This window comes from Tachysurus vachellii, chromosome 12, assembly GCF_030014155.1.
Source record: "Tachysurus vachellii isolate PV-2020 chromosome 12, HZAU_Pvac_v1, whole genome shotgun sequence".
Classification (NCBI taxonomy): Eukaryota; Metazoa; Chordata; class Actinopteri; order Siluriformes; family Bagridae; genus Tachysurus; species Tachysurus vachellii.
In genome coordinates this window covers 19,825,821-19,851,327 of record NC_083471.1, presented here as the reverse complement: position 1 = coordinate 19,851,327, position 25,507 = coordinate 19,825,821, and the positions used below count along the sequence as shown (strand labels likewise).

General features: G+C 36.3%; 1 protein-coding gene across 5 annotated transcripts in view; it reads left to right on the top strand.

Moving 5' to 3' along the window:
* Window positions 1-25,507, top strand: part of slc4a4a (solute carrier family 4 member 4a) — a 52,736-nt gene that overhangs the window by 5,586 nt on the left and 21,643 nt on the right. For 3 of the 5 annotated variants that reach the window (XM_060883037.1, XM_060883039.1, XM_060883038.1), the window contains 8 exons: window positions 774-847; window positions 7,197-7,343; window positions 9,666-9,695; window positions 14,625-14,648; window positions 16,111-16,246; window positions 18,994-19,154; window positions 21,670-21,849; window positions 24,712-24,788. In XM_060883037.1, the coding sequence (XP_060739020.1) occupies window positions 774-847; window positions 7,197-7,343; window positions 9,666-9,695; window positions 14,625-14,648; window positions 16,111-16,246; window positions 18,994-19,154; window positions 21,670-21,849; window positions 24,712-24,788 (829 nt within the window). The remainder of the gene's footprint in view (window positions 1-773; window positions 848-7,196; window positions 7,344-9,665; window positions 9,696-14,624; window positions 14,649-16,110; window positions 16,247-18,993; window positions 19,155-21,669; window positions 21,850-24,711; window positions 24,789-25,507) is intronic. The other 2 variants (XM_060883040.1, XM_060883041.1) reach the window with 2 other exon arrangements.

The following is a 25,507-nucleotide window of genomic DNA, read 5'->3' as shown; positions in this document are numbered from 1 at the left end:
AGTAAAATAATAGGAATTGTAAAGTAATAGTGAGCAAATATTCATGTTGAGTGTTATAAGTCTTTATAACCCACCAGGATTTAAAGCTTGATTTTGACAGATTATGAAGAGCGCAGTCTCATAACTGTGGTATAAGTGGAATAACACACGTTATAGGAAATGAATCCTGGCCTACCTTCCTCTTGCTTTCAGTTGAACCTCCTTCATTTTTAATTGAGCTAGATATTATTTAGTAAATGGCATGTATTACATGTCTGCTATACCTATTATAAGAAAGCCTGAAACAGGAAATGAGCTCTATATTATAACCCCAAAACAAGCTCACCTAATCCTACAGAGTAGATGATTGCATGTCAGCCATGTGCCAACCCACCTGTCTGTTCTCTTGGTGTGTGTTCGGATGTGTGTCTCCTTATTTAGGTCAGAGGATGTCTCCCTCTATGCAACACGTGAGTCTAAGCTTGCTAAGTGTGTTTTCTGACCACGTGGAACCTTTGAGACTCATCACAGTCAATTAGCATCTAACAGGAACTCTCAGCCTGCCCCCATCCAATGGATTACCCTCCAATGTCCTACCAGTATCTAACCCCCTGCTAGCTCCCCTTCACCTAGATCCAGGTCCAAAGCTAGATCGCCATCATTGTTAGTGTGAGCTGCTAACCTGGAAACATGGCTGGTAACATGTTGCAGGTTAACCAGCCGAGGGGCTACGGCTCCATGCTGTCCTTAGAAGAAAAATGCGAGCAATCTTTCTTCCTCTTCTACTATTACAGGATGGAGGACGAGGCCGTGTTGGACAGAGGGGCATCCTTTCTCAAACATGTGTGTGATGAGGAGGAGGTTGAAGGTAAGATATTTAAATGATTTTTTTTAACTAGATTGTATATTCATGTCAAAGTGTGATTTTTTTTTACATTAATTGAGTTAACCTTGTAAGTTATCTAGCTACTAGCTCAACAAACCCAGTAAAGATATATATATATTCATATTTATTTATCTACAGAATATTTAAATTCAGTACAAAAGTTCGCCATTTTAACTTTCAACACTTGCTAATTGGTCCAGCCTTTAGTATTATACATTTAGCAAACAGATAACATATGGCATTGTGTTTAATTCACTGCCTGTCTGCTTAATGTAATTTAGACTTAAATCCCAGAATCTCTTTTTAAATTGCTCTATAATTTATGAGCCATAACAGTGTTACACCCAAATTTTCTCCCAAAGCAGGATTATCTGTACTAAGTTCTTTAAATTGCTCAATGAATGAATGAACAGAATTAAAAATTACAATCAGACTTTTACTGAGATTTTTTTAAACATGTGTCTACATGTATAGCTTTTAATTCAGTTCACATTTCATTCAGACATCTTTAGTTGTCAGGTTGTTTGGGCTGAGATACAGTATATCCCAGATGCTAATGTTTGATAAAACGGCAGTTGGAATTAATCTTAACACATAAGAGGCTTGTTAATGGGTCTGAGATTGGTTATTTATCCGATTCACCCGTTGTATGTGTATGTTGTTGTGCCAGCTTTGGCTAGATGTGTGTGATTGTGTGTAGGTGTGTGTGGGACATCTTAAATTGTAATTAGCACAGAAGTTATAGTGACAACCACAGAATATTGTTATTTATCACCTTCTTGCCGACAAGCTGTTAGCTGACCTTCAGCTCAAGCAGTCTTTGGTTTCTATTCATATTTACTTATTTGTGCTCACTGATTGTTGAGTCGCATGCTGTGAGCCATAGCTAATGGCCATTGTTGTTTCTTAAGCATGCAAATAGTGCACATAAACTTTTACAATTTGGACCAGTTCTGTTAGAATCATGTCACTCAAGAGATCTATATAAAAATGCAATAAAGCAATAAGGCTTGTAATATGAACATCACCATTTATACTGCATCAGAAGGAGAAAGAAAAGTCACCTCCATGCATCATGTCATAATTTTAAGCTAGTTAATAGGCTAGTTAGCTGTTAGCAGATGCTAACATTCAATGGGAATGTTGCACACATTCATATCTACTAATGTTTACAGTGCACTATCAGCCACAAAGGCTGCATTATAGAAACACAGCTGAAATGTCAGTGAGTCTTGATAGTAGATTTTAGGGTTTGGGATAAAAAAAAAACAACTAATGGCCTTCTGTTAAGAAAACACATAGCTTAAATACTTTGTCAGTACACACAAGGTTGTCTTGCAATGGTTATATTGTTTTCAATTTGTCCTGAAGGATCTTCTCATATGAGTAGCGAATTAGTATGAGATTAGATTAATATTGATATCCAGGTTGCTTCTGGATTATGGCTGTGATTTTTCCTTTCACCTCTGAATGAACTCTCACATGATTCCTCCCTGTTTCCCTTTGCCAGAGGATACTGAGTGTTCCCAGGTTGTGGAACTAAATCACTTTTGGTGGACGCTTCCTATTCTACTTAGCCCCCAAGTATACTTGAGGCAAGCGCAAGTTCATGTATCAGCCATACCGAAGGAATGCATTGCGTTTAAAAACAATAAGCAGGACAAAACATTCTCATCCATAAGACTTGTATTTATGACGAGAATAAAAATGGACACACGTTTATGGAGCTGGTCAATGTTCTGTCCTGTTCTTATGATATTATAAATAGGCACTTCCCATGTGGAGTTTCTGTGCATGTTCTTCAGTCACCTCCCACTTCCCAGAAGCATGCTGGCATGTGGATCGGTTGTGTTAAATTCCCACTAGGTGTGAATGTTTGTACATGGTGTCCTTTGGTGGACTGGAATCCCATGCAGAAGCTACTAAAGATGACTAACTGAATGAATAAAAAAGGCGTTTTTTACTTAAATTGAAGTTGAGCTGTGAATATTTATAAATCTATACGCTGTTAAAATCAGGATATACTGTATGTGTATTTTGTATCATTATGCTTGAATGTTATCCAGGTACTGATTTTTCCATACAATTCAACTTTTGCATTCTGACATACTTTTCTACTCACCACAGTTGTAAAGATTGATTATTTTTAATTCAGTTCAATTTAATTTGATTTATAAAGTTCTGTTTATGTATGAGCAACTTTACCAATATTCAGATATTAGATATATTTGATTTATTTTAAATACCGTAGTCATTGTGTCCAGGTCAGTATAGTTGTTCTTTTTCACCCCATTCTGTCTACAATAATAATTTACATACTGAATGACTGACTGAGCAGGTGTAGAGGTTTTCTCAATAACAGGATGTATCAGGATATTTAGCTTGGTTCGAATAAGAATAAGGTGGAAATGTGAAATAATTTGTAAAAGAATCAGATTAATTGCAGCTATTGGTAGACGTAGAAGTATTGATGGTACTATTAGAAAGGTGTATTTTGACGTTGTAGAAGTATTGATGGTACTATTAGAAAGGTGTATTTTGACACAATTTATTGTATATCTACAATGATAATAGTCATAGACACTACACTGTGAATGCATTAGCATGCTGAAGAAGTGTGTATCTGTGTTGCTCTTGAGGAACCCCATGTTCCAGCAACTCTGTTATTTGGGGAAACAAGAGGTGCTGAGCTCTGGAAGCCAGACTCCGGCTATTAACTTTCACCACTGACAGTCTGTGTGCGTGTGTGCCACTTTAATTCACACTGCTTTCTATGGGTTTGCCCAAAAGGACAGGATGTCCAGTACAAAGCCGCCTTCCACCCTCCCTGTTTCTTTTGTTACCATTTTTCACATTCACTCCCTTTTCCTTATTTTACACACTTGCCATTAATGTGATTCTCCCCCCCCTGGCACCATTACATTTCTACTTGAGTCATTTCGCAGATCGGTTACCTAGCACATGCCTAGAACTGTTTCATTTTTAGCTACCGCCACATGTTTTCACATTGGATTTAATTCCGGATGCCTTTAAGGGATTGTAAACTGATCATTCTTAAACGCAGCTTTGAAAACAATCCAGCATTCAAAAATACAATATTTGACATCCTAAAACATTAAACATCAACATTAAACAACATTTTATATTCATAACACGTTTCTGATTGGAAGCAAAGGCAAGGGCCCCACAAACCTTTCTTTCCCCAATAACAAATCTACCATAGATGCAAAAGCACCTTAACCAGTCTGTTTTTCGGTCAATTAATCTGTATAGTCTGCATAATTTCTGACCCAGCAACAGTTAATGTTTGTTATCTAATATAATATTTATCAAATCAAGTTATTAATTAATGGCTCAGATCTAACCATTGACTCATCATAAGTTGAGTAAGACTTGGAGAACAAATGCTTGGAGAAATGTGACACCTTTACGTTATCACATTTAACAGGGCTTAGTAGACTATGTAGATTGCCTTTAATTTACATTGAAATAGCTTTTTAAACTATCAGGGTTAACGTCCTCCTGGCTGTTTTTGTCAACTTTAAAAAGGAATTTTTAACCTACTCCTGGCAGTTTATTTAACAACATGGCAGGCACTTAATATTTAATAGGCAAGTGAGTGGCAATAAAAAGGTAAATTTCTTGTACCTACTATGTATAATGGACTTTAGTACACAGTAACATACTGTATCTAAAACTACATGGTTTGTACAGCAGTAACTGTGTACATAAATCAGTAATAACTTGGATTTTAAAGATTAGTATATCGCACTTAATCAGTTGTACATACTTTGTAATACTGTAAATACTTAGTAGCTAAAGCGGAAAATATACCCCTTATAATTCAGCATTTTATGCTAATAAGTAATAAGTAGTACTGTAAGTGTTTCATTAAATATATGTACTGACTGAAAAGAGTGTGTAGATTGCAATACAAGTGTATTAATGCTTGTAAAAATATACAGTTATTTGATATGTAACTATAAGTAATTGGCTATTGATGATGTCGGATTCAAACATGGCTCTTTGACCTTTATTGAACATTATACATTTTTAACTAGCCCCAAGTATTATTTTAAGAACTACGTATTTACTTATTAATTTGCAGAATCTAAGTTATTACACTATTTATCTAATACATTTAGAATATAAACAAGTCTCTACAACTAATTGCATTTTATCAACAAGTCCATATACAGTACATAAAAATGATCAAAATAGTTACTATTGTTAATATTGCTACTAATACGCAATACTAATATACAAACTAATTACTATAGTTTCTAATATTCAACATAGAATGACACACTAAACCTGCATTAACGTCTGTATTATACCATACAAGATTATAAGGCCAAAAATGAATGCTAATGCATTAATTACTCCTGCTCTGCCTTTGTTAAATTGTTAATATTCCAACAACAATGTTATAACTGTTAAGTCTATCTTCTTGTATTGTTGCGTTCTTACTTTTTATCTACTTTACTTTTTTGTATTTTGTACTTTACCACTGATGGCTCTTATTTATATTCTGTACCCTCGGAACAAGTGACATTTCTTTCAGGTCAGGGATCCATAAAGTTTATCTTATCTTAATTTTTTTTTAGGATGTGTAATTCATACATAAGACCGAAGGTTCGATTATTTCAGTTCAGTTGATCTTTAGCATTTAGAAAATGAAGTTCAGTTTCATCGCAATCATCACTAATGGCTGTGGATTTATTTTTGATCATTACACAATGATCAATTTAGTTTTACATTTAAACAAGTTTCTTACTTACTTTCATACATTGCTAACATTACTCAGGTTGTAACTTTATGGCTGTATGGTTTAATTAATGTAGTGGTAAATAATGTAGCTTTAGAAGAAGCTTAAGTTACAAGCTTTAAGGAAAACCTTTATTTATTATCTGTTTGTTCCATCGTTTCTGGAAAGCAAGCTGAACAAAGACGCCACTCGATAAGCTCTGATAATGTTTCAGTCACAAGCTTTATTTTATTACTGACCTGGTTTGTTTCATGACATGACCACTGTTTACTGCAGTACATTTCAATACACATTAAATACACACAGTCTCTGGTTCACTAAAGCAGTCTCTATATAAATGCAAATAATGTTAGCCTTCAAATGACTAACTTTCTAACAGGAACACATACAAAACATACAATTTGTCATTAAAGATAAAGTCTTAGTTCAACATAGCCTAGGGAATAACAGTTGCATATGTGCGTGATAAATGTTTCCAGTGTGGAGGCCAGTGTGATAAATAATCTGTTGTGTGCATGATGATAAGAAATCTCCATAAGGAGTATGTTTTAATAAAAAAAAAAGAAGCAAAACAAAACAATCAGTGCGTTCTAGCTTTTCTAAGGTCAACTATTCGTCTCATCATCTCACTCTGATTTGAGAAGCAGTGTGTCATCAGTGTGCCTCTGTACGTCCTCAAAGGTTATGCACAGAAAGCTGGAACATGTTTCCATGAGAAGAACCTAAGCACCTAAAGTTCACCACTACCTGCTAAAGCCTGTTGTCCTTTCCGCAGTTAAAATATTTGCGTAGACGGTCAGTCGCAGGCCCTTATAACGAGGAGCAGACCATTTTTTTGTGAATGTCTTCTTGAATGACGAAGCCATTTCCTGTATACTTTGTGAAGGAAGTAGTTGGCATTTATTTACATCCTCACTTTGGACAGAACACCAAATGGCTGTCCCAGTGGACCATGAGGAAACAATTGACACCCAGCTGCTGACCTCAAGGTCTTGTATGTCATTTCCTCTGTTAGAGTTGCTTATCGCAAGGGTAATTGGCTGTAAACCCTTTTTTAAATTATATTATAGGTAGTTTTTCTCATACTGAGAGTTTCTGGGGCACTCTGGAGCAGAGGTAAGATGTGTATGGTAAGATTTAGTAGACTAATTCACAGCTGTCTGTGTAAGAAAAGGTTAATTCTGGTTTGTGCTATTCACAATGGAGTTTGGATCAACTCACATTTATATTACAGAGATTCAGGTATTTTTGATCCCAAACAAGTGATTTCCTCTTAACTTTGACAGAAGAATTTTTCATTATATAAATGCATCAAAACAACTTTAAGTTTATAAAAAAAAAGAGCTGAATATTTTATATACTTACACTTACAGTACATTTCTGATGGTAAGAATAAATGTGCATTCTGTCTATAATCAATTGGGTTAAAAACAAATTTTTAAGATCTTAACTGTAACAGGGCAAAATGTGATCCTTTTACTAGTATTTAACAGATATTATTGTCCTCCCTTGCTTTTGGGAAAGTTAGACTTCTGTCTTATTTTCTCCACTTCTCTCTCACAGGCCACCATACAATCTACATCGGTGTGCATGTACCGAAGAGCTACAGACGACGGAGACGCCATCGCCGACGCACCGGCCACAAGGAGAGGAAGGAAAAGGTGACAGAGCAAACGGAGGAAATGAGCAGCAGCATCCTCAAACCGACTGGTAAGTGCTGATCATGTTAACACTCAATTCACTTCTCTCTCTCTCTCACACACACACACAGTTCTTTACCACATCCAGGATGCTGATCTGACAGAGGTAATTTATTAGAGCAAATGTTTTTTTTTATCAGATTCCATCTTTCAAATTTTTTACATTTTGATAGCAGAGCTCAGTGTCTTGAACAGTGCTCCTGGGAAATAAACATGGGAATGTCTTGACAGGGTCATTTGGTCATCAAAGACAACATGTCAACATTAAGAGTTACAATGACCATACACACACATGCACATACACACACACACAAAAATACTGCGACACAAATCATCTTCAGATTGCACAGTAAGCACTGTCAGCTAACATCAGCACTCAGCATCAGAGTTAAGAGGTCTCTTTTTTAAACACACACACACACACACACACATACACACACACACACACAAGCATCCACAAACGACTCAGTAAGAACCGTCAGCTCATATCAGCACCTGCTTCTCTTTGAAAGAGAAGCAGGTGCTGATATGAGCTGATGGCCACTGCTGGCCACTGCTGGCTGCTAATCAGAGCCAATATCCAGCCTGTGTATGGTATAAGTGGGTTTGGACAGACAAGAATGAAGGCCCCTATGTGTAGGTAATGGCCTATTCTAATTGGGCTATTATTACCTGATGAGAGGTGTTTTTGTGTGGAGAGAGAGTGAGCGAGTGAGTGAGAGAGAGAGAGAAGAGGGACTATTCAGGGAAATGCCCACACTCATCTATTATATACATAAAAATACCATTCTTCTTCTTCTTCTTTTTCTTCTTCTTGTTTTAGGTTTTAATAGTCTTTTTTTATTAATTTAATAATAGATAAATTAGATTAATTTAATATAATAAAATACATATTTACCACTGAAAATGTGAAGAAAAATCTATAAAAATGTTGAACCTTCAATATCTCAGAAAAGTAGATCATGCTGTAATTTATCCTGACATTCATATGTTATCATCATCTTGCTGATGTCTGAGTTCATCAGGACTGGTATGTGTGTCCAGGCGAGTGATTTGTGCTGGGAAACTGATATTGTAATAGAGAGGATCAGCGCAAACAGAGCAGTAACAACCCGCTGGATTCATGCCACTGACCCTCTGTAGCCTCTGTATACACAGTTGAATTTTTGTCTTTAGATGGATTGCTTCCTGATTGTTATCTGTGATCGGGATGCTTGTTTTTGGTTATCAATCTTTCTCTATTAAAAGCCACAACAAAGTAGTAAATCTGCCTAAAGCAGGAATAATTTGACCTCTTCGAAAAGCACTGTTGGATAAGGGAGTGTTAAAAAGATGTTTGTGTATTAATTTCATAATGGCGAGCAGAAGTCATTTATCTTCTGGGTTTTTGTAAGTGTTGCAAGTTAGAAATGCCCTCATTTCATCCCAAACATACACGGCTACGCTATGCTATACACTGCTGTATTATACAGTGGCTAAGCTGCTGTATTATGCTAATGTGAACTAAGAGGGCTTGCTGTAGGACTCTCTGTCTAATACAGTCCCTCAGACTTCATTTTAAATATTTGCTCATTAACTCTGTTGATGTAAATTTAGAATAAATGTCAGCTGTGCTGTATTGTACTGTAGATGATGTTAGCACATAGCTAACTTGCTAGTTAGCTCACTGTTTGATTAGCCTGGGTTTGTCACAGGTTGAGACAAGTTAAGTTTCTACATCCGCATGGTTATATCCATAGCAATTGATTTAGTAGCCAAACCTAGCAATACATGCCACAACAATCAGCAGTGTTTGCTAGCTGTCTAGCTTAAGATTCATATTTTGTAGTGAAAATATTTCATGTTATCTGCTAATGATTTGTTAGCAGATTTGCAATTTTGACTCAGAGGATATTTTTTAGTTATGTGAGTGCAAAAATAAACTAACAATATTTACATAATTTTTTGTATCTGTATTTGTGTGAGGAAATATTTGCTTCTTTTATGCTTAAAGCTGATGTACTGTAAATTATCTGCTGTATTTTTTTTTTTTCTTACAGTAGGTTAAAATCTGTTATTTTATACATAAATAAAAACTCTGGTGTGGCTCTTTGTGTGGGTGGCCATGATTAATATAAGAAGTCATACACATTTGCTCTGGTTCTAAAGATGTGGTGGAAAACCTTCTTTTTCTTTCCGAGAAATGACACTGCTATTGTAACCAAGTCCCAGTAGAGGGTTTACATGTATCCTATAACAAAAACAGGTATTACTGAAAGCTGTTCATGGTGTGGGAAAAATTTCTGGTCTCGTACACGTAAATCCTTGTCTTTTTTTTTCTGTTTAATTGTAGATAACACATGGGGAAGCAGTTCTTTTCCAGGTAAGCTCAGTTACATTTGTACGCATTATTAAACCTTCTCTCTAAGAGAAATAATTAATAATCATTTAGTCCTGTCACATTTATTACATATTTGCCTGATCACACTGATCACACTTATATATATAAACTAGTTGTTTAGACATATTGGCAAGCATGACATTAACTTATAACAAATAACACTTAGCTAGCATGAATTTAGACATTTTTAGACAGAAAAACCATAGGAATAATTTTAATAATAGCCATAATTTTTTTTTAAACTAGCCAATAATGTCTTGCAGGAAGAAAGTATTCATTAATTTTGGCTTCATCATATCTTTTTTGTCCTGACATACCTAAAACATTTTAGCCCTCCTTAATCACAGTGATTTTCCAGCAATTCTAATTTTTATATTTTATAATCACTCACTCTAGGACTTTGCGAATAAACTACCAGATACTTCTTATCTATGTTATCTGTATTCAGATTTGAGTCACATGACACATATTAGCCCAGATTATATTTGGATTTAATGTTATGATAAATCCACAAGACGAGGTATTTCCTGTTACCACATAACAGCTGAAATCAGTTTCCCCATCAGCCACTGAAATTAAAACTGAAGTTGAAGTTGACTAAGAAAAAAAATAAAATCTTGCCTAGTTAAGTTACAAAGGATGATGAATTCGATCATGTTTCATTTCTATTCTAAAACTTACATAAATCAAATCACTTATTTACTTTTATTGTAAAAAGGTTTGCTTAAGTTGCATTGTAACAACATATAATCATATAATTACACTAAGAAATGAAGAACAGATAAAAGAACCACAAACCAGTATAATAAGATTAGTCATTGACCATTGAGTCATGTTACTGGGGTGAGGTTTGTGAGCTGTAGTAATCAGCACTAAATACTGTGTAAAATAACACCACGTTATGTGTGGTGTAGTGTGGAGTTGTATTTATAGTGCCGGTGCATCTTATTTTTTACATGTAATTACAACACAAAGTGCACAAAGTACAGAATGAGGCCGTTATTACATACAGTTTAAGCATGAATAAACTCTGTGAGCTAACATTAATGTTAATTAAACATTTACAAACAATTTACCTTCAATTATCAGGGGATGAAGCCCTAGATAGACGAGGTTCCGTTTTATACATGAATAAGGATTAACCAGTCAACGTGAGGCAGATATGTGGATTTCACAGAATGTGTTGAAATATGTTTAGCCAGTTTAACATTAAAATTTTATGCAATAAATGTATTCCATTTTACACAAGACACTTGTGACCTAAAACCAGCTACAGAATGGAGTGATAGCTGAGATTCCTAGGAGAGCGGATAATAACATAAACAAATAAAAACCACTTGTCATATTTTTTTCTTTGGTTTTCACAGTTTTCTTTGAGGCATTGAATAATAATATAATAGTTAATAACATATAATCTGCTAGATCAAGTTGTCTTTTGTGTCATCTGCCTTGCTCATGTTTAAAGTGTGTCACTGGCATTTAGCTCGAGTTAATCCTCTTTAAAGCAGTCCATCCTTCTTCTAACCACAGGTGGTAATTAGTTAATCTCACCTTCTTCTGCATCCTGCCATGGCTTCAAAGTGTGCAATGTCTGGCTAGAAAGACAGAATGCCTTGCTAGCTCAAACCCAAACTGCATTTTAAAAAGTTCTATTTATCTAACATGGAGTTACATTAAGAGTTTGCTGCACACAGTGATGATGGAGTGCTTTTATAGGAAAATAGTTAACAGTTTTATTCCTTTTGTCAAGACAAGTCAAGTCAAGTACCACGATAATTTGTCAATGCTATGTCATGCTGGAGCAATATTGTTTATTATATCAGTAGCTGGTCTGGATGTATAATTTGTGGTACAGTAATGTTGATGTGAGGTTATGTGGACTGTATTCAGCACTGATCCAAATTTCTAGTCCTGTAAATTTATTTTGCTCTGAATAAAGTGGCCAAAATCAATATTAATGTAAGGGAATATATTGAAGTATTCAGTAAACAGTAAAATGACTTCCCCGATTTTGGTTGATTTTTAGAGCAAGGTTTTGCACTACCGCCTTAGTATTGGTGAATTTTATCACGCTGTTTTATACAGAAGTTGAGTATTTGCTTCCTAGCCATTGTTAGGAAGCAATAAGCAGTAACTTGGGTGGGCATGAGCTGAAAGAACAATCGCCAGTCTCAATGCAGTACCATTGTGCTACAAACAAAAGACAAGAGCCACTGATCATAGGCATGTGACACCTCAAATGTGTTCTTTGCTTTCTCCATCTAGCACAGAACATGACCAATGTGAAAAAAAACTAACAAGGCTGATAATGGAAAATTCATGTGGATGTAAATCAGAAAGACCAGGATTTGAGATGAGGTTATCTGACACCAATGACTGTACTACATCAAGTAGAGCTGGAATATAGCATTTTGTAGTAGTTTTGTAATATCTATCTATCTATCTATCTATCTATCTATCTATCTATCTATCTATCTATCTATCTATCTATCTATCTATCTATCTATCTGTCTGTCTGTCTGTCTGTCTGTCTGTCTGTCTGTCTGTCTGTCTATATATAGAGGGTGAGGGAGAGAGAAAGAATAAGAGAGAAAGAAAGAAAGAAAGAAAGAAAGAAAGAAAGAAAGAGAGAGCAATAGTCAGTTCTAAAACCTTTTGATCTTATTTTTAACATTTTTTTGTTAATTCTACCTCTCACAGGGTAAACAGTGAATGTGGACAAGTGAATTGAATCAGAAGTGAATTTCAAGTCCTCTTTGTGTAACGATATGTAGCTAATCACATGCTTCCAGGCAGCTTGTGTTGCCAGGAGCAAGATACAATGCCACTGTCCTTGTCCTATTTATTTCCAGCCAGGAGATGTACACTGTTTTAACAGACAACTGGAAAAGGGATTTAAACACAGAGATCATTTCAAAACACCTAGACTTCCTGTTATCTTTTATTTGCAATGCTTGCCTGTTTATTTATGCAGGCTTTATCCATGGTTAGACTCTGTATCAGGATTATGAATATGGTGGAGCCAAAGTATGTCTGGTTCAGTTCTGGACTCCCCCCCAGTATGGTGAATGCTCCACATAATCTAAAATATAAATAATATAATAAACAGATTTAGGAAAGAAAAAATAGTAGTTAGAAGTAAGACTGTTCCTTTGTGAAAGGAAAAGTCTTCAGGAAAAGATGTGACACTTTCCAGTTTTTTAGATACACGATAAGCCAAGGAAAAAAGAGAGAGGCTGTTGGGGATGAGTGTGTAAGCTATAAAACAAAACAATTTGTTTCTTGCATGTTCCACAACATATAAACAGATAAAAAAAGTACAAGGTATTCTTTACTAAATAGAAATTGTAATTGTCATATAGATTGTGGATTGATGATGAGGATCAGTACACCATGCTCACACTAACACCATCGCTCACATCATACTCCTAATCTAGCTTTCACCATGTTTGTCCTAAATCTCATAGCGAAGATGTTCTGTTTAATCATCAATGTTTAATGACTTAGTGAGAGTTCTCAGACGTCAGCTTGGTGAACACGTTCTCAGTATTTACTACATGTACTGTATAGTGGATGTAGTAGTTGTTTGGGAGATTGTAGCAAGATTGAGACTCTCCAACTGGAGTGCCAGCTTCACTAAGCCCTACTTTGGTCAGTGGGCATTCTCTCCCTCCCCTACATTTTCCCATGAGCCCTCAGTTCCACGGACAATGTCCCGTTTGTGCAGCCCTGTGGCTCTTGGCGACTAAGCATGAAGCATTGAAATGCATTTGAACGATGTGATTTTCATTCCCATCTCTTCCTTTTCATGCTTCCTTTTCCCTACTCAGTTGCCCTTATTGAAATACCCACTCTTCTCCATTTTTGCTCCCTCCCCTCATCCCATCTCTATTACAACCTTGCTTAGCAACTGGGTGAGACGACTTCTTTTTAAGGCTCAGTGCATGGCATCCATAGCGAAATCGTCTGTATGCAGCGCAGGGGAGCAGTGTTTGGGGACTTTGTCAAGCAGCTAAGTGACCTAAATGAGTCTTGCTGTAACAGACTCTAACTTCTGCTCAGTTGCTGTGATCAGTAAATCAATCACCAGTGTCATTAAGCAAAATGTTAATAGTACTAGCTCGTATTGATGCATAGCTTATAGTATGAAACACATTCATTTCAATCCCTTTAGTTTTTGCATTGCAGTCATTGATGAGATGGTTACATCAAATGTCAAAGTCATAGAAGACTATAAACTGAGCTGAAAAGCATGTTTTAGTAGTAAACCATCTACCAGCTGTACTGTTGTTAACATGTAATGTAATGTAATGTATTAAATATCCAAATGCAGTTTTAAAAGACGTTTGCCATCATACCTCAGAAGTTTTTATGATTAGATATATAATTTATTCCAGTCAAAAGCAACTGCATAAAAATTTCTGCACTCTTTTAACAACACCCAAAACAATTTGGATTATATTAGCATTAGCATGCAACTCTATTACTCTATAACATTTAATTACTATTTAATTACATTCTATAACTCTTTTATCTAAACCGCAACGTCATAGTGTGTCACAGCGGATAAATGCTACTGGAGAGAGGGTGATGCGACAGAATTTGATCGAGTGGGAAGTTGCTTATTTTGTATGCATTGCGCATTACATGCTTCAGGAAAAAGGTTTTTAAAAAAATATTATATATCACAGTTACTCAAAAGGGGACATTGAGCCGATCAACATAAAGATAACAAGAATTTAAAAAATAACAGTCTAAAAATATCTTTACTCAAAATTTCATTGATGATCCATTACATCTCGGAACCGGTCTGTCATATTACACAAATTATAACTATGATTGACAGGTGTTTTGTAGGTTTTCAAATACTCAGTGCTACAAAGAACCTGAAGATGATTATTTCTTTTTCAGAACTGGACAAGAATGCAAGTTACAGTAAGACAATAACACTATCTGCATCTGCATGTATTTAGTTCTCAAAATATCCATATTTTTGCTTGTTTTTGTATTTAAAAGTGGATGTAGCATTATGTGGAAAGGTTGTTTTTGTAAACTACCACCATGCCAGTCACAGTCGAAATGCCAGTGCTTTTGTTTGTCTCATGAGCTTCATATCTGGCTACTTACTTGTGCCCGCATGAAAGGAAAAACCTCCTGTTTGCAGGGCTTTTTTTCCACGTCTTTTTGAGTTCCTCTGGTTTCAACTAGATTCCCCGGGAACATTCTGGCAAGCTTTCAATAAACAAGCAAACACAAAACGTATAATGCTCCTCCTACAGTACTTATTCCTGTATTTCTATCTGTTTAGAACATACTGTCTGTTCAATCTGAATAGTGCATTCATATTTGGTTACATCTGTAGTTCTAGTACTTCCAAGAACATCCTAAATCCCGGAATCTGAGGAGTTGCCAGTCAGTGTTTGAACAAAAAAATTAAGTAATTGACCTGTTTGATTGTTATAGCCTCATTTATGCCTGTAGCGTGTAGCTACTGTATATAACTGACATTTTAGTTTCTTATTTTTTAATCCACTCTCATGATGACATCCTCGAGCTGGTTAAAAAGCTAAGGAATAGTAAACTAGTGTTGGTTGTTCTAGCTGTGAAGAATTAACATAAAGGTTGTCACCTTTCCTATTCCCATTCCTTTCCCTCGCTTAGTCCTTTTTTCATTCTTAGATTTCTCATCTTCACCGCATTGAAAGCTGTCATACAATTTTAGTGATCACTGATGCCTGACTAATATTCAAATTAGAAGACAAAGGTGTAGCAAAGCAAAGCCTTTTGTAACAGAATGAACTGTTCGGAAACATTTCCTAATTGTTAATGAGGGACTGAGGGCAGAGTGCCAGAACTTTTGGGCCAATGGGAAAGGGGGAGTACTGATGGATAAGCAGAGGGGTGGGCTATATTGCAGTCAGGGGATCAGGGGACCCCGATTTTTAACTACCAAGATGTCAGTGTGCTCTATTAGAGGACAGAAGACAGCAAACAACTGAGAAGACTGTAATGAAGGTCTAAGTGCACTTAGCTTAGGGACTGGAGGATTGTTAATTGAACCTCCTTTCCTTTCACTCATCCTCACTAAGTCAGATCCAGCTGTCACTTGGAGCAAAACTTTTTTTCTAGGCTTTTGAGATGGAGACACCTGGGAATGACCCGGAAAGCATGTCGGACAATAATAATGTGGAGAAAAGTGAGGTAGAGGAGGAAAAGGAGATGGTGACTGATCAGAACAGTGGTGCAGAGCAAGATATTTCCAATGTGAAGATTCCTCTTTCGCCTGACTCAGTACCTGTGGTTAAAGTCAGGCCCAATGGTTTAGGGGATAAAGGTGAGCCAAAGGTCCTTGGACATCCTCGTCAACCTCTGAGCAAAAGTATTTTCTCCCTCACAGCTTCTCCAGCAGCTGAACGCATCCGCTTCATCCTGGGCGAGGACGATGATGGGCCAGCGCCTCCACAGCTTTTCACAGAGCTGGATGAACTCCTTGCTGAGGATGGCCAGGAGATGGAATGGAAGGAGACAGCCAGGTAAGACTACCTAAACTTCTGACCTGGTGTTTAAAGAAAGTTTGGGAAGATGGGAAGAGATGAGAAATAATTACAAATCTAAAATAATTGAGTTTTACAAGACAAAACATTTCCCATGTTTTTTTTTTTTTAGTTTTAGTTCTGTGACTTGTCAGACTTGAAAAGTTTGAGGTTTTAAAGAAATATTTTTATATAGAGAGAACAGTTTTACCCAAATTGACTATGAAAGAATTTTGGTCTGAGAAAGAAAATAATATATAAATAGAAGTTGAATTACTCATTAATTACACATGAAACAACAACAAAAACATTTTATTTATTTATTTATTTATTTATTTATTTATTACAAATTCTTTTGAGCATTGTTGGATTTTACACAGATATTTTTATTTAGCAAGAACAGGTTAACCCAAGTTGGCCATTAAAACATTTGTTTAGAGAACAAAAATAAAAATCTACAGGCAGAAGTTTAATTACTCATTAAAAAGTGCAACGTGATGAATGGGCTGTGTACAGCAGCACATTTGAAGCACCGCAAAACTCATGAATAAAACATCTCGAGTCCGTGGCTCATTGCCAGTGACAGTTTGATGCCAATATGCTAAGTTGTACCACTTAGGCTGACCAACACATTATGGCTTTTCTTTTGAAAAAAGAACTCAGTGTACAGTTTTTTTATGTAATGGTGGATTACTACATTTTAAATTAATTCATTATTACACTTAGACCACAGGAACATTGGTTCCCAGTTGCCAGTTCCCTCTTTAGTTCTGCTTGGCATAATAGAAAGTCCCATAAACAGATCTTGTTACATAATAGGGATCAGGACCACCTATGCACCTGCACATTCATGCAGTTATCCAGTCAGACAATCATGTGGCAGAAGCATAATGCATGAGCTTCATATTCAGATGCAGGAATATCAGGTAATGTATATGTCAATGAACATTAGAACAATGCCAGAATGGGGAATCTGATTTGAGTAAATTTGACTGAGGTATGTATGTGGGCAACCGATGGGCTGGTTTGAGTATTTGGAAAACTGCTGATCTTTATGGATTTTCACACACTACAGTTTGTATAGTTTGTACATAATCCCTCTATTATTTTTTGATTGTTGTGGCTAAAAATGTTTGATTTATCTGCAGAACAAAAAAAAATACAGCTTATTTATTTATTTATTTACTTACTTACTTACTTACTTACTTACTTATTCAAAAAACTACTTGAATTAGTAAATTTGCAAGAATTCTTCAATTAAACTCCTATCGGTGAAGACAGAAACGTAATTACTTGTCTATGATAGCTGTAATCATGTTTGATACACATGAACCAATGAAGGCTTTAGCATATTGCAAATGTAGCAAAATCATAAGCTTTTCATAATATTGTGATATTGTGTTCATTTCACGATTACAAAATCATGAGTTCCTGGAGCGACTGCATAGTGGTTAGAAAGCACAAAAAACATCCATTGATGAAATGAAATCCACTGGCAGAAATGTCTTGCTCATGAAACAGGTCAGAAGAGAATGTCCAGGCTTCAGTAACTTCAATAGAGACTCTTTATAAACCTGGTGAGGACAAAAGCATCTCATCTCAGTGCACAAAACATGTAGAACTTAAGTTACAACAGCAGAAGAACAAACCTGTTTCCACTCCTGTCAGCCAAAAACAGGAAACTGGACAGTTCAAAACCTGTTGAAAATGTCAGCAGGTCTTTTTCCAGTCTTCAATGGTCCAGTTGCAGTGAGTGTGAGAAAACCTGTATTTACAGTTTATAACAGGTTTGGATTTGTGCTTTTCCCTGCCTCACAGTAAAAACAGACAAATAAACTAAACATCTAAGAAAAAAAAAATAAGATACCGTAGGCTTTTGCACAGTAATGTCAATTTCTAAATAGTTTGCAATCACATTTATGCAAAATACTCTTTATAATGTGAGAGTCAACATTAGAAATTACATGGAAGAGAACTAAATGGGGTTGGAGGAGCTTCATGACTTGTTGCTTGCTTCAAGATGCTTTGTTTTGTACACTGAGAAACCAGGTTTATGTGTAACAGGTATTTAGCTTGACTGTAGCATCTGTAATTAGGATAGCCACGAAGTCACAAATCATTTTAATTGATACTTAGACGTTCGTTACAGTTAAGACAGTTTTGAACGGTAGGACAAACTAAATATTTGGCCAACATGAGCTTCAGTGAGAATTTGGAACTGAGTATTATTTAGGGTATATTTTATAATGAGCTTAGTGATGCTGTGTGTATATCTATGGTGCTTTCCCTGGCTAGAGTTATTTCAAACCTGGTGTGCTTTAGAACTTGTTTTTTAAATGAGTAATAATAAACTAGCAGAGGGACTCAACAACTGCTGAAAATTTATGTAAAGTGTGCGAATGTTGTTATTTCGGATGCTTCCTGTTTAGGGTCACCAAAACAGATGACATTAGATTTGGTGCAGGGTTTATAGAGTTAACTCTTCAGTGCCTGTGTAAGATCTCGGCACGGGAATTAAACCCAGGCCGTAGCAACGAAAGCGCAAGATTCTTCCGCTTAAGCACTAGGAGGCTATTTAGCAGTGCAAATGTAAATGGCGTTATTAAAAGTACAGGTTAGCTAGGATAGAAGCCTTGACATTGTTAACAGTTCCAACAGTAGCTAGAAGTCAGTCAGGTTCATTGTTTATTCATGTGGTGCAGAGGAACAGTTCAGTGTTTGAGTTCCATGTTCCTGCCTCTTTCCAGGTGGATCAAGTTTGAAGAAAAGGTGGAAAAGGGTGGTGAGCGCTGGAGCAAACCTCACGTGGCGACACTCTCCTTGCACAGTTTGTTTGAGCTCAGAACATGTATAGAGAAGGGCACCATCATGCTGGATCTGGAAGCTTCCACACTGCCTCAGGTTGTAGGTAAGTAAAGCCTTATAGTGAATAGTTTTATCACGAATCTGAATATCTATCTCCAATGGTTTTGCAAGGAGTCATTAGAAAAATGATGGCTCTGGTTCTTGCAACTCTCATTTAGTCTAGTCCACTTCCCTACCTCCAGTTAGTTCTTCCCTGTCACTTCCCTGACAGCTACCAACAAGGGAGGGAGAATGCAATCACATGTACCCCCATCTCCCCCTTAGAAAACCAGTGTGGTCTAGTGGCGGTCCTGCAGACTAATGTCCCATGATGGGATTTGGCAGGAGATTATATTGAGTAAAAGCCAAAAGTTGACCATGTAAGGATGAAACCCCGTGTGGGAAGGGGCCCCATGTCAAGCAGAAGTGCCTGATTAAGCAAAACCTCAATTTGATCAGAAGCCCCTAGCTGCATAAAGTTGCATAATGTTGGACAAAAGCTTCTTGTTAAGCAAAGCACAGTTGACTCAAGGGTTGGGAAGATCTTCTTATCCTGATCAAATGTTTAAGCAAAAATCCCATTTTGCGCAGAATAACCCCCCTTGGCAAATTATTCATGAATCAAATTCATACAAGTTTCCTCCTATTTTAAATTCAATTCAATTCAAATTTATTTGTATAGCACCTTTAACAATTGACATTGTCTCAAAGCAGCTTTACAGAACATAAACATAAAACAAAAGGTTAATATAAAGAATAATATAAAGATTAATATAATAGAAGATTCAAGTTTAATATTAGATATATTTTAATGTGTTTGTATTTATCACCAATGAGCAAGTCTGAGGTGACTCAGGTGACTGTGGTGAGGAAAAACTCCCTTAAATGGTAAAGGAAGAAACCTTATGAGGAACCAGACTCAAAGGGGAACCTCATCCTCATGTGGGTGACACCGGAGGGTGTGATTATAAATATACAGTCTGATAAATGTTGTATTGATGAGGAGGCTTTCGTCCTCAAAGACCACATGCAGTTGACATCTCCTCTTTAGTATAGAGTCTAACTGGAGCTGGAACATCTAGATGTTTCAGGATCCTCACAGAGCCTCATCTCAGTGGAGTTCCGGACAATCAGAGCTGGTACAATTTCTGTATGCCTCAGGATGGGTAGAAAGAGAGAAGCAGTGGAGAGAAATTAACGTAGCTGCTGTTCATGATATTAGCCAGCACTAGATGATAACGTGCATTTGGTCAGATGTATTAGAGCACAAGATTACATTTAAATACATTTAAACTGGGAAAGTGTGTCTGAGCCCTGAATACTGTCAGGAAGACTATTCCAAAGTATGAGATCTAAAAACAAAAACACTCTACCACCTTTAGTAGATTTTGATATTCTGGGAACTACCAGAAGTCTTGAGTGTTGTGATCTCAGAGACCATGAAGGATTGTAACGTGTTTGAAGACTAGATACATGGGAGCCAAACCATTAAGAGCCTTGTACGTACGTAGCAGCAGTTTGTAATCAATTCTAAACTTATCAGGTAGCCAGTGTAAAGATGATAAAATTGGGGTTATATGCTCATATTTTCTTGTCCTGGGAAGAACTCTGGCAGCTGCATTTTGGACTAACTGTAGTCTATTTATTAAATATGCAGGACAAATACCTAGTAATGCATTACAATGGTCCAGTCTGGAGGTCATGCATGCATGAACTAGCTTCTCAGCATCAGATAAAGATAGGATGTTTCTTAGCTTGGCAATATTTCTAAGGTGAAAGAAGGCTGTTTTTGTAATAAGAAGGATGTTTTTGTCAACCGTCCATTTGGCGGAATTACTTTGTCCTTTTTTTGCACTAGAAAAAGGTGCAAAACAAACATGCTGTGTGGTGTTTATTCGCATTCATATTAAAACACTAATAATCCTTTCTTGAAAAATTTGTAAATAATAAGAAACTTGTTACAGTATACTATTATCCTATTATCAGTTACCCGACTGGTGAGTGAAATCTTTAAAATCAAATTGTTAATATCACTTGCGGCCCCATTGAGATAACAGACTATGGGCCGTTGAAATTTCCATAGAGCCTTTGAATACAGATAAGTTGAGCTCAGCAGTTTATAGTCCTACTTCTTTTGGATTGATCTGAGTTGAAATGTGCAATTCAGAAAAAAGCCTGGAGCCTAACCATCATTATTATTATTAATATTATTATTATGACCTGGGAGGTTTTCTCCAGGTTCTCCAGTTTCCTCCTACAGCCCAAAGGCTGATTAGTATCTTTATATTATCTGCACTTTGGGAATGGGTGTGTGAGCTGTCCGGGGCGCACCCTGCCTTTGCACCGTCACCTGGGATGAGCTTCAGGTTCCCCGTGACCTAGTAGGATATGTGGTGTAGAGGATGGATGGATAGATTATATTAGATTGCAGTATAACCGTTGGGCACTGCACCCAAAAATATTCTTGTTCGAGGCTTCTTAATTGTGAAACGCTGCTCAGGTTTCCTATTCCTAACATCTCAATATGAATTGAAATAAATGAGGTAAGCTGTATTCTCTTTCTGTCTCTTCTTTCTCAGAGATGATTACAGACAATCAGATTGATACCGGCCTTTTGAAGGCAGACCTGAGGGATAAAGTCACCTATACCTTGCTGAGGAAGCATCGTCACCAAACTAAGAAATCCAACCTGCGCTCCCTGGCTGACATCGGCAAGACGGTCTCCAGTGCAAGTAGGATGTTTTCCAACACGGATAATGGTAATACAGGTGCCAGTTTGGTGCAGCTCTTTATGAATAAAACTTTCCTCCTTTTTTTTTTGTACAAAGATTAAAAATCATTAGATCTGATATAATTGACACACCTGAATGAACAAATATAAATAGACATGACAAAAGTAAATAGACATGTGATGATAGATATGTAGAGATACTGTGTGAACTACAGGCCACAAAACACTGTAGTTAATTATTTTATTTCCTTTAGGTCATTTTTTACGACTAAGCCTTCATTCCCCAGTGTGCAGTGTTGATTAATTCACTAATCACCATAAATGAAACAGACATTGATACTTTAATTTAATTAATCATGCTAACGTCTTTTTAACACCAGCAGAATTGGCAGAAATTAAGGCTTATCTATGGACTGTGTGAAGCAGGTCTTAGCATTTTTAAAAAGCATATCTGAAACCTGCTCAGTAAATCTTTATACAATACTCATCTTTACATTTATAGTTAAATAATGTCCTAAGGAACAACAATACTCTGTCCAATTTTAATAGTGTTTGAAGGGATACTCCAGCATTTTTTAACTTAATCTCAGTCCATTGCCTTTGTAGTATAAGCGAATGTAGTATGAGTGATTGTCACAGACAAGAATGTCAACACATGTGACTGTTTATTTGATCATTTGTGTTTCATTCTTGTATATTTTAATGTTTATTGACAGACTTTAGCTGGCTATAGTTATCCATTATACTGTATATGAGAAAAAAGTTATTTATTCTAACAAAAAAATAAACGTCTTACATGTTTCACATAAGGCTGATGGAGATGAGATGAAAAAGTCTGGAGTATTCCTTTAATGAAATTCTTTTCTCTGAGTATTAATGTTTTACATGCTGTAGTCAATAAGACTTTTTATTTTGTTGTTGTGAATGTAACTTGTTATGTATGGGTTAATCTCAGTCAGTTATTAGTTTAAGATTAGTAGCACTAATCATTGTCATTAAGGTAATGACCTGGGCAAAGTCCTCGACCCTATGAAACATTTGCTTTAGTGCTGCAAAACTTTATGATCTTTTATATCAGTGAACTATATATTGCTTTCCATCGATCATTCCTATTTTAGAAGGTCAATACTAATGGACGTTGACCTTTAATACTACATATACAGACGGTTAAAGGGAAAAAACCCTCATGGTGGTTCTGTTATGCTATCTGGGTATTTTCTGACAAAATAAGAGTCAACTCTTTGGCTAAATAGGAAATCTCATGACAGATCATCTATAGCAAATGATGATGTCAGGGATCTCTTGCAGGAATAACCAGATCCCATCCTCTGGGCACTAAAGGGTTTGATCACTATGAAAATGATGTAATTCATATGCTGCTGTTAAAAGCTATGGGAGGTTTCTGAGTGACATCACTCCCTGCCACCTCTCTTCCACAATCCACTTATATTTTTCGATTTAATTTGTTACATGCTTGTATATAATAATATATGATTTTACATATTATAATATACATATTGTAAGATTATGTAAACACTTTTTTAAACCTTCATCTGACAGTATTGAAAGCTCAAATGATGATTAACCCAGCAAACAAGTTTCTCAGGCGTCTCACAAAATCTCCATGTTCTCATATTCTTGCAACTCACTCTTAACACCACTGCGTTAACTTTTTGCAGTGCCTTTCTTCACTTTGCTTAACTTCTTTCTCCCTGCTCCCTGCTGCCAAAAAGCTCGTAGTTCATTTGAGAGCTCAGTGCCTTGTCTAACAGCTCCCACCTCCGAGGAAAATCTGAGAACCTCAGGAAGCCTGAATACAGGATGGCTTAGTAAGTCTAATGGCTGCTCTAGAATCCCCCATTAGACTCCATGTCATGTAGTGTCCTTACCTTTGCATGCTTGTTTTATTACACTGTGAAGTTAAGTGGAGTGTTTTGTGTTTGCGTCATTAGCATCGTGTTACTCAACCCTGTTGTACTTGTGCCGTTAACATTTTCTGCCAAGTTGTCATAAATCGAGGCTTTGTTGTCTGTTGATAACATAATTATCTCCTTTAATATTCTGTTGTATAACCGGAGGTCATATTGCAGTTTGCTCTTTGATCTTTAGCTCAGTCATTCAATAACTATTTTCCATCGTTCTATCTTATTACGAACATAGATTTCCATCAAAGTTTATCAGTAGTACTGGATTTGCGAAATCGAACTGCAAAGATCTGCCCTTGTATGAAATAAATGCATGGTTTTAGCTATTTTTAAAAATATCTGTAAGGGCCAAGGTTTGTTTTGTCTGCATCAAACTGACACCCATGCCACTGTTGTGTTATTGAGTCATTTTGTATTATTAGTCATTGCTAAATGTATAAGTATTCCTAAAGGGTGTTCCCTCAGCATAGCAGACTAGTCTTTGGTTCATATAGAATAATGATTAATCTGCAGTACAGTCCACTGCAGAAGTATTCCCAGTGTTCCAAATATTAAATTAAATCTTAAAATAAACCCATTTATGTGAGAACGTTCACATTTAAGTAGTGTAGAACAGTGTGTCCTAACATGTTCTGCATGTTAACTTGAACATCTTGCAAATTTTCATGCATATTTAGTTTTGAAGGAGGCGGGTTGCCCCTTTGGCATTGCATAGTCTTATGAATCTTATGAGGTGTTCCCTGTGTAATTTCATTTGGATACCCCTGACAAACATGGCATGCCTTCCCTCTCCAGCTTGGGATTTGCTTTCTGGTCTTGTCTCCAGCTATGCTTGCAGGCTGAAATGAGCCACTGTCTTTTTTTTGTGCTGAACTCTCTTTCTCATTGATTCTGCTGTGAATTCTCATTGATTTGCCACCTGTGATGAATGAGCTAACCATATTGGGACTGATAATTTGTCTCAGGTAGTCCTGCCACTGCTCATCGAGACCTGAAGTCAAGCAGCATGAATGATATCTCTGACAAACCAGAAAAGGATCAGGTACATCTTTTTTTAATATTCTCATTCCCAGATATTTTCATGTTTAAGTTTTTTTTCCTTTTTTACAAGTACACTGGTGTTCCTGTCCGCTGGCAGTTCGGAAATCGACTTATCAGACAATTTTAATCAGTATAAAAAATGTATTATTTTATAACAAGTCTGATATAAAATATATCCCTCTGTTGGAAGAACCTTACTTAGAATTTTAATGGTTAAATGTAAAGTCTGCAGTTTGCTGATGAACAAGCACTTGGGCATCTCAAAAAGTGAAAATAAGTTTGATATCACCATTTACTTTAAAGATAGAAACATTTGACATCTATCTTTAGAAACTTAGAAACATCTATCTTTAGAAACAAATGTTTCTAAAGATAGAAACATTTTTTTTTTTTTTCATCTTTTGTTAACTCAAACTCACAGCCTTCTGGTGTTTACCAGGCACTGTAAGCTCTACAGCTACACTAAATTCTGATATGGTCCTTGTCTGGCTGTTTTGCTCCCTAAAATCTCCATATAAATGTGGAAACTTTCTCGAACACCCTGATGTCATCATTATCATGTCAGAAAAGTATTTCCTGCAGCTGTGGCTATCGCCCATGTGAGAGCTGCATGGACAGTTTTTTAAGCTGCATATATGAACGAACGTAATCTTATAGTCGGTTAGATCAGTGCGATTTCTGAATAAATACATATACTTTGTACACTTCGGTTCCTGAATA